The sequence below is a fragment of the Nansenia antarctica genome (genome assembly GCF_963989245.1).
Source record: "Nansenia antarctica genome assembly, chromosome: 8".
NCBI classification, from domain to species: Eukaryota; Metazoa; Chordata; class Actinopteri; order Argentiniformes; family Microstomatidae; genus Nansenia; species Nansenia antarctica.
In genome coordinates, this window is record NC_137678.1 from 32415746 (window position 1) to 32428245 (window position 12500).

At 44.1% G+C, this 12500-nt stretch overlaps 1 protein-coding gene across 1 annotated transcript in view; it reads left to right on the plus strand.

The window, feature by feature from the left end:
- copg2 (COPI coat complex subunit gamma 2) overlaps window positions 1–12500 on the plus strand; it is a 40715-nt gene that overhangs the window by 5482 nt on the left and 22733 nt on the right. Inside the window, exons 11-12 of the mRNA XM_080537501.1 lie at window positions 3258–3325; window positions 3761–3949. Of these exons, the coding sequence (XP_080393627.1) occupies window positions 3258–3325; window positions 3761–3949 (257 nt within the window). The remainder of the gene's footprint in view (window positions 1–3257; window positions 3326–3760; window positions 3950–12500) is intronic.

Sequence of the window (12500 nt, forward strand, 5' to 3'; positions counted from 1 at the left end):
CGCATATTGCTATGAATAGTTCGAAGCTAGGTGCTTGCACGTTTGGTGCGAGAGCTCGGTTAACCCATTAGCGGGAACATTATTTGTTTCACAAAATAGGCTGATTTAATTGACCATGAACATCAGAGACATACATTACGAATGTTCATTTAAAATACTCTATACAGAACAGCAGTAAATGCAATAACCCACAGTCGTCGCTGATGATGTTGCATTTTCGATTAGGATACGGGATTAAAGGCACCGGCGACGGGCTAAAAGAGAAATCCAAATGTCCCGCTAAATTCGGACCAATCACAAAACTGCCTCGCGCCGCGCGCCTGTTGAGAGCGATTCAGTCTCGATTGCAGTGCGAACACAAACGACGAGGTTAATTGCAACATTGTAACATATTGTAAATAACTACGCCCTAAATCGTAACGAAATGTTGGTCTGGAAGCGGCCTAAATCTAGCTTCAATCTGCTTTTTTTCTGTTCTCCGGTCATAATAACTCGCTGCCTTTCTGCGCAGCCTGAATCAAAGTGGACTGTCTGAATCAATTAGTGGCGGAGGAAATTCATTCGTGGCGACCCGCCACGAATAAATGCATATAGAGGAAACACTGGTGTCTGTCTGTCTGCCTGCCTGTCTGTCCCAGGTCTGTCTCAGGTCTGCCTGCCTGCCTGTCTGTCTGTCTGTCTGCCTGTCTGTGTCTGACTGTGTCTGTCTGTCTGTCTGCCTGCCTGTCTGTCTGTCTGTCCCAGGTCTGTCCGCCTGCCTGTCTGTCTGTCTGCCTGTCTGTCTGTCTGTCTGCCTGTCTGTCTGTCTGTCTCAGGTCTGTCTGCCTGTCTGTCTTTGTGTGTCTGTCTCAGTTCTGTGTTTCTGTGCCACTGTACTGAATGTGTGTCTGTTTCTGTCCAGTTCTGCTATACTGTGTGTGTGTGTGTGTGTGTGTGGGTGTGGGTGTGGGTGTGTGTGTGTGTCCATCTCTGCTGTACTGAGTGTGTGTGTGTGTGTGTGTGTGTGTCAGGGTTTCCGTTAACCGGTAATTGCCGGTCTTTGTCCGGTAAAATTAGTGGAAGTCCGACAAGTTGAAAACTCGTCGGACATAAATGTCCGGTGAAAATAATTCCCTCTAACCATTTTCAGCTGAGCACCAAACACACACACAGAACACTGCCCGAGAGAGAAGGACCCGCCCCCTTTAGTTAGCCTATAGGCTATAGGCTAACTAAAGGGGGCGGGTCCTTCTCTCTCGGGCAGTGTTACACGAGTGTGTGTGTGTGTGTTTGGTGCTCAGCTGAAAATGGTGTCCCGAAGCGGAGCGCTTTAACTTTATCGCACAATAACAAGGATAACAAACAAAACGGACAACATTTACACTAAGATGGAGACAAACTTCAGCGATATGATCTAACAGCCGGTCTTCAGGACGACATACAGACCCGTATGAGCTTACAGGGCTATCCCCTATCTATCTGAGAAAAGGCATAGCCTAGGCTGTAACATCGAACGGAAATTAGCCTATACGCATTGCAAGTTAATTTAAAGCCTATTTATTTTCAAAGAGTTTTATTCTATTTTATTTTATCTGATAAAAGGCATATGAACGGAAATTAGGCTAGCCGTGTCACGCCAGAAGCCTACATGCTTGCACTGTTACTGTTCAATAAAATGTTATACATCTAGACATTGTGGTATTTCTTTATATACGTATCCCAGACTGCCTATCAATTGTTTCTCAATAAACAGTTATGTTCTCCCCATTGTCATACTCCCGAGCTAAACGAAATGCCTTCCCAACCAGCGAGACCTGGTTATAGAAATGACGTTGTTTTATTGATTTTAAAAAAAAGGGTAAAACTGGAAAGAGAAATTAGAAAACTCACATTAATCCCAAACAATTTAACAAACTTCAGTTAACGTAATGTGGAGTCCGTTCATTGATCGATGCTGTCTGTTCAGTTCCCAGTGAGGCGCCCGTTCAGCGCTGGATTTGACGCATGGCATAGCGCGCATGCGTCAAATCATGTTATATTATTATATATTATATAGCTCGCATCTAATCGTATCGGATGAGAAATAGACATTAAATGGCATATATAGGCCGCTACACAACAGTAATCACCGCGACAAACAGCTATATTAGATTTGAAAAAAAGAAATATGATTTTGAAAAAAAAATTTTTTATTATATTTTAATATGATGACCGGAATATATCACGTTTGTCCGGTAAATCGAATTCTTCCCGGACACGATGTCCGACGGCAAATTTTTCTAACGGAAACCCTGGTGTGTGTGTGTGTGTGCATCTCTGCTATACTGTGTGTGTGTGTGTGTGTGTGTGTGTGTGTGTGTGTGTGTGTGTGTGTGTCTGTGTCCATCTCTGCTGTACTGAGTGTGTGTGTGTGTGTGTGTGTGTCCATCTCTGCTGTACTGAGTGTGTGTGTGTGTGTGTGCATCTCTGCTATACTGTGTGTTAGGGGTGTAACGGATCACCCCCCACGGTTCGGCACGCATGTGTACCGCGGATCAATTGCAAAATGTAACCAAGTAATAATATTACTTAATATTAGTTAATATCCCTTGTAAATCACAATGTAGAGTTGCCATGAAAAGATAGACGCGACAGTTGCGTGCTTTGTTTTACTCTAAAGCGCAATGATAGGTTGATAATGGGAACCAAAAATTCGCTCTGGAATCTGATCAGCATTCATGGAACGCCTCTTGTCCAATCAAATTACTTGGTCCCTTTATGACGTCGGACCCAGTGTACTCTCTGGCGCTCTCTGAGCAAATTTACGAACGCAGCCCAAGTGTACGAACGCAGCCCAAGTGTATCATGGCGTGTGCTGCTAATGTTGGCGACAGAGAAGAACTCGAAATGCCTCCCTCGTCATTTAAATCCCATGTATGGGAGCACTTTGGCTTCTCTGTCAATTATAACAATGACGGACAGTGTATATATACACACACATATATATATATATACCAGTTTTGACATCTTGAATGTTGTTGGGTTTTACACAGTAAAAGTGGTGTTTTTACAGAATTCGAGGAAAAAGCTTTTTATTTTTATTTTTATGTTTTGTGTTGATCCGAAAAATGATTCGATCCGTGACTCAAAAACCGTGACACGATCCGATCCGTGAGTTAGGTGATCCGTTACACCCCTACTGTGTGTGTGTGTGTGTGTGTGTGTGTGTGTGTGTGTGTGTGTGTGTCCATCTCTGCTGTACTGAGTGTGTGTGTGTGTGTGTGTGTGTGTGTCTCCAGTCCTGCAGCTGTTCTGCAGCTCCCCCAAGGCAGCCCTGAGATACGCAGCTGTCAGGACCCTCAACAAGGTACGACCAGACAAACACTTTATTACTGAAGCCTGAATCACTGAATCACTACTGCATCACTACTCACTAACCCTAACCCTAACCATCACTACTGAATCACTACTGAATCACTACTCTCTAACATGTCTACTACTTATGCCTCCCCCTATCTCTCTTTATATATACATATACACACATACATACGTATACATACACACTATATAAAACCCCCCCAGCAAAATCGAATTGTAGCTTTCATTGTGTTGTGGCATGTTTTTGAACGTCAGCAATCACCTCAACAGACTAACACAGTCATAATCCACATCAATACAGATTATGAATCCCCTTCACATGCATTACTTTTTCCAGATGGCACTTTCAGTACAGACTTTCCTAGGTTATATATTATACATTCAGATAATTTTAGATGAAAACATTCCTCCGTGCGTCCACCAGGTGGCGATGAAGCACCCGTCGGCGGTGACGGCGTGCAACCTGGACCTGGAGAACCTGATCACGGACTCCAACCGCAGCATCGCCACGCTGGCCATCACCACGCTGCTGAAGACGGGCAGCGAGAGCAGCGTGGACCGCCTCATGAAGCAGATCTCCTCCTTCGTCTCCGAGATCTCAGACGAGTTCAAGGTACTGCCAACGCCCAGTGGTGTAGTCTAGTTTTTAATACTAGTGGGTAATACTGTGGCAAGCCCATAGGCTCGTTGGTAACGTTAGTCCGCCGTAGTCTCGCATAGCCAGACCTATCTCCACACTTCGCGCTGTGCCAGCGCTGGAGAATAATACAAGATTTTGCGCAAGTGTGCGCGCGAGACGCGAGAGTTTTTGCCGGCTGTGATGTCTGCAGATTGAAAGTAAGCAAGTTGAAACGTTTGCAAATATAATTGCTGAGTATTCTGACAGAGAAAGTTGGTTAAAATGGGTCGTTATTATCGTGACTAGAAAGTGTCTGACTATAGTTCCATAGTGTAAATAGTGTCAAAGAACTAGCAAGCTAGCTAGCTCAGAGGTGATGAGATGAGCTAGTCTCCTTGCACACTTGCCAGCTAAAGAGCTAACTGGAGGCACTTAATTATTTTACTTAAAGTAGATATACCATCTTTCTTATTCTGCTAGAGTTGGGCTTCATGGTAATACCGTAATGGCATATTTACAGTACATGGACAGTTGATTGAAGCATTGGAAATGTCAGTTTTTTTATAGTTGGACATACACATTTTTTTCAGGTGAGAGAGTAAAGTCAAAATGACATTATCTGACTGGATTGCCCACAGCAATCCAATTTTCAATTATAATTATGTTATAAATTGATATGGATCAATTTATGCCTCTTATTAGATTATAAATACTCTGGCTGTTTTGTTTACCTTTTGGTTGACAGCAAAAGGGAGAGAGTAGTAGAGGCTGTTAACAACTTTTGACTTCAGTTCATGCAACAAATGTCCCCTTTGGCATGCAAGTACCTTAGGGCAGGGGTCCCCAAACTACGGCCCGCGGGCCGAACACGGCCCACCCCCACACTTGGACCGGCCCTTTGAACAACGTCGCCCCCACACACTCTCAACAATGCCAGAAACATATTTTGAAAATTAAACTTTAAATATGTTTTAATCATATCATATCTGTATTTGATATTAAAGGTTGGCTTTCAAATTAAAATTTCCCTTAGTTATAAACTATTTTCATTAATAACATTATTAGTTAGTTTCACCCGCCCACAGAATGCGGTACATTCAACGTAACGTTCCATAGTGAACGAGCACGGATCTGTAGCAGGTGCACGCGAGCTAGAACGAACATTCAGAGAGATGAAAAATGGCCAAACGGTTGGTAAAGAGAAAAGTTGATTCAGAATGCAGGGGATTTAACCAACAGTGCACAAGTGATTATTATTGTTAAATGCAAAGAAGTTTGTCAATAAATGTATGAATGTGGTCGCGGGGGAGGTGTGTCCCGCAGTGAGTCTGTCCGCAAGTAGGCACCAGATGAATTGAAACAATGGGGGATAGATAATGTAGATGCCCAGCTGGAGGAGAAAACGAAATAATTTTTCCGATATGTTCATGATCTGTGTCAAGCAGGGTTTTTCCTGCATAGAGAATTATGAGGCGGCCGCCTCCGTCATATTTCTAGCCGCCTCCAGCTCTCGACAAAACTCTGACGGTCGTATTTTCTACAAGCGTTGCACTCGGTGGATTTCTGTCGTTTCTAACTGCAATTGCGGCATTGCGCCGACGTGGTGGCGGGGGCGCTGTTTCGCAAATAAGTTAGCTTTCGTTTTTGCTAGCGAAATAGCTGATAGTTGATGTTGACTGCTCAAGGAGAATACATATTTGAAAGTACAGAATGCCTGAGAGCCTTATATTGCATTATATTACATTACATTTTGAATGGTCATCTGGTGCCTGAATATTGTGTTTTCCTTTACATAAATAATGACATGTCCACCATAAATTGATGCAGAAAGGGCACAAATTGCATCTAAATTCACCAGAATGCAAGAAATTAAGTGTTTGATGCTCGTTTAAGGACCCCCAGACAGCCCTGCTTCATGGGTCCCCCCGTGTATGATGAGGGTCCTCCCTCAAGTATCAGACTGTAAAACTGATTATATTTCATTGACATATCACTATAGGTATACATTCCATCCAAATTCAACTGTTTAGACTTTGTTTGCATCCACCAGTGCTCTCCTGAGTGCACTTCCTTTGCGCAACCGCCTCCATTCCACTCCGTTCCATATTATTTTATGTTAGAGACCGACCCAGGCCCCCCATCACAGAAAGGAAAAATGATGTGGCCCTCACAGAAAAAAGTTTGGGGACCCCTGCCTTAGGGTGATAGAAAAACCTTTATCCAAAGACACAAGTGAGATCTGCTTTTTTTTCAAAATGGCCGCCAACAATACATCAGAGCCCATTGGCAATTACCACACCCCATATATTTGCTACTGTTATAGCTATAATTACAAATTTGGTGTCAAACGGTACATTTGTGGGGTCAGGGAATCCAATTAAATAGGATGAAAACCCAATAGTTTTCTTCTTAGCATGACAATCTGGGGTAAAATAAGCAAATTCCATAAAAAATTAAGTGTCAGCAAGGTGATTTTCCAAATCTTTAATTTTAAATTGTTTTAAGAGGTCCAGTTACTTGCATAATGTTACATGTGTCCTTTAGTAGCATTATGTTTTGACCAATCAGGTGCAACCTAACCAAACCATGAAAGGATGTACGGTGCAAACACATCTGTAAAGTAGTGTCCAATGGTCACGGCACTTCCAGGACGAAGCATTTGGACAAGCACAGCACCATCCAGCACAGCTGCAGTTGTCACTGGTCTGTGGTTTTGGAGATCTCTGGGAACAATGCAATCTAGAATCTCTTGGCTCCATGATGCATTTTCCCTGTCAGAGTGAGTAAAGGTGGATGAGTGAGTGAAGGTGGATGAGTGAGTGAAGGTGGATGATTGAGTGAAGGTGGATGGGGAGAACTTTCATGTGAGAATACTGCCTCATTGGTTTTGTGAACAGAATGAACAGCCAACAAAAGTTGGGTCACTTTTGCTTGTTGGTCCTTCACAATAGCCACTTCTGATTTGTTGTGTGGTTGGGAAAGTGGAGCCATGAACAACTTCAGCTTGGAATGGAATGGAATGGAATGGAATGGAATTTATTTGTCATTGCTACAGTACAGGTACCAAACAACGAAATTTAGGAGGGGTGGCTCCCCTGGTGTTAGGAAAGGAAAAAAAAAAACATTTTAGAAAAAGCATAGATGCATAAAATCACAAGAAGGTAAGGAGCTGGTTTACATCAATAAAGGCTATGTACACAATCCACTGTACTATACTGCACAGATAGTCAACTAGGGTTGTCATATTGCACAAAGAGTATTTTTTCACATTATTTTAAAGTGTCACAGTTTGCAGGCTTGAAAATGTACATGTTTGTGCCTCAGCACTAGCTGCCATACAATCCGTCCGGACTGTCCTGGGCCCAGAACTTAGGCCTTTTCTGTGTTCAGGGCCTTGACGGCCCTGTGGTAGAAGCAGTCCTTCAGTCTGTTTGTCTTAGCGGCCGGGGTCCTGTACCTCCTGTTCGAGGGCAGCTTGACAAAGTGTACGTGCCCAGGGTGGGTCGGGTCCCTGGAGATCTTGGAGGCCCTCCTGAGACAGCGTGTGTTGTACAGCTCCTCCAGAGAGGGGAGGGGGGGGCGGGCGCCGGTGATCTTCTGTGCTGTTCTCACGACTCTCTGTAGCGCGTTTCTCTCCGCTGTTGTGCAGCTGTGGAACCAGTTGGAGATGCCGAAGGTGAGGATGCTCTCTACTGCGCCGTGGTAGAAGGCCACCAGTATCTCCTGCTTGTTGTGTTGTTTCCTGAGGCATCTCAGGGTGTATAGCCGCTGTTGTGCCCTCTTGATGGTGCCTTTAGTGTTGTCCTTCCAGGCCAGGTCATCCCGCATGTTGTGTCCCAGGAATCGGAGGGTTGAGACTCTCTCCACGCTCTCTCCGTCGATGAGCAGGGGCTGGATCTCGGACTTTTTCCTCCTGAAGTCTACGATGAATTCCTGGGTCTTTGACTTGTTTAGCAGCAGGTTGTTAACCTTGCACAGCTTGCTCAGTTGCTCTACCTCATCCCTGTACGCCGCCTCGTCCCCCCCCCGAGATACATCCCACCACGGTGGTGTCGTCTGCAAACTTTACGATGTAGTTGCTGGGGTGGACGGGGGTGAAGTCGTGGGTGTAGAGGTTGTAGAGGATGGGGCTTAGCACGCAGCCCTGGGGTGACCCAGTGCTGAGGCTGAGGGCTGTGGAGGTGTGGGGGGCTGTGGAGGTGTGGTATGGGAGCAGTGAATGCCTCTTCTTGGGACCTGACCCGCTTATCCACAAACACTGTATCGCTTCATTCCGATGTCCTTCGCCTCCCTTACATTGTCAATCACATAGTCGAATAGTACCTAGTACTGCAAATCAAGACTACCTGCCAATTTGAAATAAATCAGAAAATTACCTTGTCGACAGCTTGAAATGTTGGATACTGTTCATGGTGCCTCTGTTCTTCTGACTTCTTTGTACCCTCAAATTCCTGGACTAGGCGTGCCAGCTCAAGGCGAACAATCTGCTCTCCGTGAACTGTGTCTAGGTCATCCAGGTTCTCTATGACGCCACCATGACTCTTGAGCCAATCAATGAGTTGCTCATGCATCTGGTCATGAGGGATCATGGATAATGCTCACCTTGACTTCTGCCCTATGAAGTGACCACTTTGGAACTCCACAAACAGAGCAGGATGTCGCTCTTCTAGTGTTGCCATATCGTGGAGATGGATGGGCAGGTTCCGGGCATAGTGGGTATGATCCAGTGCAAATACCCATGGCATCAGAGAATCAAGTGTCTCCATGTAGAGGGAGAAGTTTGCTGAGCGACAGGACGTGACAAACTGACACAAACTTACTTTAAAAAGTACTGTATATGAAACACTAGGAAAATGTGGAAGAGCTGTACTCTTGACTAAAGAATATAATAATTGGTTAAAGGAGTGAATGTGAACATGTCTTACCTGAAGAATGAGAAGATCCAGCTCCATGGACTTGAACCAGTAATCTGCTTGGGGCTGTGAGGCACACTGCATCTTGAGCCATTCATCAAAGGGCAGAGGGATGAGGCCCCTTAGCTCTTCATTGTCATTTGTTGCCTCCACCTATTGATCATATGCCTGCTTCATGAACACATAGAGAGCAGCTACAGACACCTGATGCATGTACCGGGCTCTGCAGATGTGGTGAACACCAATGAAGGACTGAGCTTTGCCACTAGTTGAGATACCACTGTTGGTAAGCACTGTGGTCCATCCACTGCCTTCCAGCCAGTCTCCAGACACACTCCACAGCATCTTCTCTGTATGCATTGGCCCCAATGTTACCAGGAAAGAATCCTCACCAAGCTCTGTCTGGGGGAACTTCCACTGAAGTTTATTGGCCAGGGTGCACAGTGGTTGATCAGCTACCATGACTGGTGTCTGATCTGGATTTAGATAATTCAAGGTTCTCTTTCCCTAGAAGGTTTCTGACTCTCTCCAGCCACTGGTAACCTTCAAGGATGTTGATGAGAGGACGGGAGGCTGGATGAGGATGGCTGTTGGTATTTAGGGCAGGTACATACAATACCTCATCAGTTGGCAGTGAAACATCTAGATCCATGGTTGTGTAGCAAGCTGTCAAGGTTTTCACACCCTTCTTCCCCATCATAGCTGGATCTAGGATGTCAGTGAGAAGTGGCTCTCTGAAGAGAAGTGCTGCTGAATGCTGATGCATGTTCCATGGAGGGCTGATGCTGCTGTTGTACCACACCAATCTGTTCCCAGTGATTGATCACTGAATTGGCGATGTACAGTACAGGCCAAAAGTTTGGACACACCTTCTCATTCAATGTGTTTCCTTTATTTTCATGACTATTTACATTGTAGATTCTCACTGAAGGCATCAAAACTATGAATGAACACATGTGGAATGATGTACTTAACAAAAAAGTGTGAAATAACTCTAAATATGTCTTATATTTTAGATTCCTCAAAGTAGCCACCCTTTGCTTTTTTGTTAATAAAATATTTTGTTGTTGTTGTTAATAAAATATATAATAATAATAATATTAAACATATATATATATATAACATATTATTATTAACACATATTATATTAAATATTATTATTATTATATATTTTATTAACAACAAAAAAGCAAAGGTTGGCTACTTTGAGGAATCTGAAATATACGGTAAGACATATTTAGAGTTATTTCACACTTTATTGTTAAATACATAATTCCTATGTGTTCATTCATAGTTTTAATGCCTTCAGTGAGAATCTACAATGTACCAAATAGTCATGAAAATAAAGGAAACACATTGAATGAGAAGGTGTGTCCAAACTTTTGGCCTGTACTGTATGTGCTGTATATTTCCAAGCGGTGATATGACACACACAGTCCTCGATTATGCATGGCCTCCACCAAATGTCTGCTGCCAGTTTGAAGGTGTATTTTCATTGCCAGATATAGCCATGCTGGCGTTTCCTTCTCTTTTTTATGCTGAGAAACACTGTCAGGCTTCTTGGATCTGTGTCTTACGGAGTTGAAAATGATTTGCTGCCCAATGGATGTTGCCACCTGGGACTTCTCAGGTCCAGGAGGTGGCTGATCAATACCTGATCCATCAAGAAGCATGTGTAGGAATGACCTTAGCATGGGAGAGATCTGATCTGCTTCACAGAAGTTTGAGAAGAAACCTGTAAAAGCCTGCTTCATGGGGAGATAACATATTACATCAATAATAAAGGTATACCAACCTCATGTGTTCATCTCAAATTTCTGTCATCTCAACATTTTTGTCACATCTGGAACATTTGTCACAGCCACTGGTGCACATTGACTTGCTTAGGTTGCACCTGATTGGTCTAAAAAATAATGCTACTAAAGGACACATGTAACATTATGCAAGTAACTGGACCTCTTAAAACAATTTAAAATAAAAGATTTGGAAAATCACCTTGATGACACTTAATTTTTGTGAATTTGCATATTTTACCCCAGATTGTCATGCTAAGAAGAAAAGGATTGGGTTTTCATCCTTGAAACCTATTTAGTTGGATTCCCTGACCCCACAAATGTACAGTTTGACACCAAATTTGTAATTATAGCTATAACAGTAGCAAATATATGGGGCGTGGTAATTGCCAATGGGCTCTGATGTATTGTTGGCGGCCATTTTGAAAAAAAAGCAGATCTCACTTGTGTCTTTGGATAAAAGTTTTTCTATCACCCTAAGGTACTTGCATGCCAAAGGGGACATTTGTTGCATGAACTGAAGTCAACGCGCTATATTTTGGTCTTAACAGCCTCTACTAGAGGAGGATAGGGAGGGAGAGAAGGAGAGAGAGCAGGATGGTGTCGGCTCGCACACCAGAGAAAGAGAGAGAGCAAGAACCAGGTGAGAAAGTGGACAGGTAGTCAAGACCACATAAGTAATGGCGCTTTTCCACTACCGGCCCGGCTCGGGTCAGCACGGCTCGCTTCGGCATGCTTTTGAACAGTTCTGGGTATGAGCCTTTTTCCACTATACACAAGAGACCAGGAACGAGTAGGAGGAGTAGGAGATAGTAGGCGGAGTTACGCGTCATAACAGCGCGCCATGGTGGTGAGGTATATTTTCACGAGACACAACACAGCCACAACAATAGCAACATGGAGGAACTTGAAGCTATCGTATACTTTTTCCTCGGCATGTGGTATATTATTAACCGTGATTTTTTTGGGAGAGAAAGAGAAAGAGAGAGAGGGAGAGAGAGAGGAAGCTATGTACACATTATAAAGTCATGTTTTTTGAACCCTTAAAACCACTGCCTTCACTTGTCTGCTTTATGAACTGTATGAGCATATGAGATGGCTACTGCCTGATCGATGTCGACACTGCTCGTAGTGAATATAAGCACTTGACGCATGTTGAACTCCTGGTTCATTGAGTTTACTCCCGGTTCACTTCTCGGGGTGGCACCACGGTGGTTCAGGGCTTAAAATAACCGTATACCGATGGTGGAGTTAGCCAGCACAGTCTTGTGTTTCTACCCCCTTCATAGCCGGTGTTATTAACGGGCAAAGACGGTGCCCGGAGGCACCCTTTGCGGGTTAATAACTGTGGTTTACCGTGGGTAACGGCAAAAATTCAAACGTGTCCCAAGAGGGGAGAGGACAGGGAATCTAGAACCATTTGAATGGTGTTGATACGACACTCTTATCACGGTCGACACAGCGCGGAGCGAATTCCCGGGTAGAAATTGTCTGTCCCCCCGCTGATATCCTCCATGACGTGCTGCTGCTTAGAGCAGCGGGTGAACTCCCGGTTCATTGAGTTTACGGTTAAAAGCATAACTTCTCGGGGTGTCAGCGCGGTGGTTAAGGGCTCAAAATGACCGTATACCGATGGTGAAGTTAGCAAAGGAGTATTGTGTTTGTACCACCTTCACAGCCGGTGTTATTCATGGGCAAAGACGGTGCCCGGAGGCACCCTTTGCGGGTTAATAACTATGATTTACCGTGGGTTAGGATAACAATTCAAACGTGTCCGGATAGGGGAGAGGACAGGGAATTTAAAACCATTTGAATGGTGTCGATACTACACTCTTATCA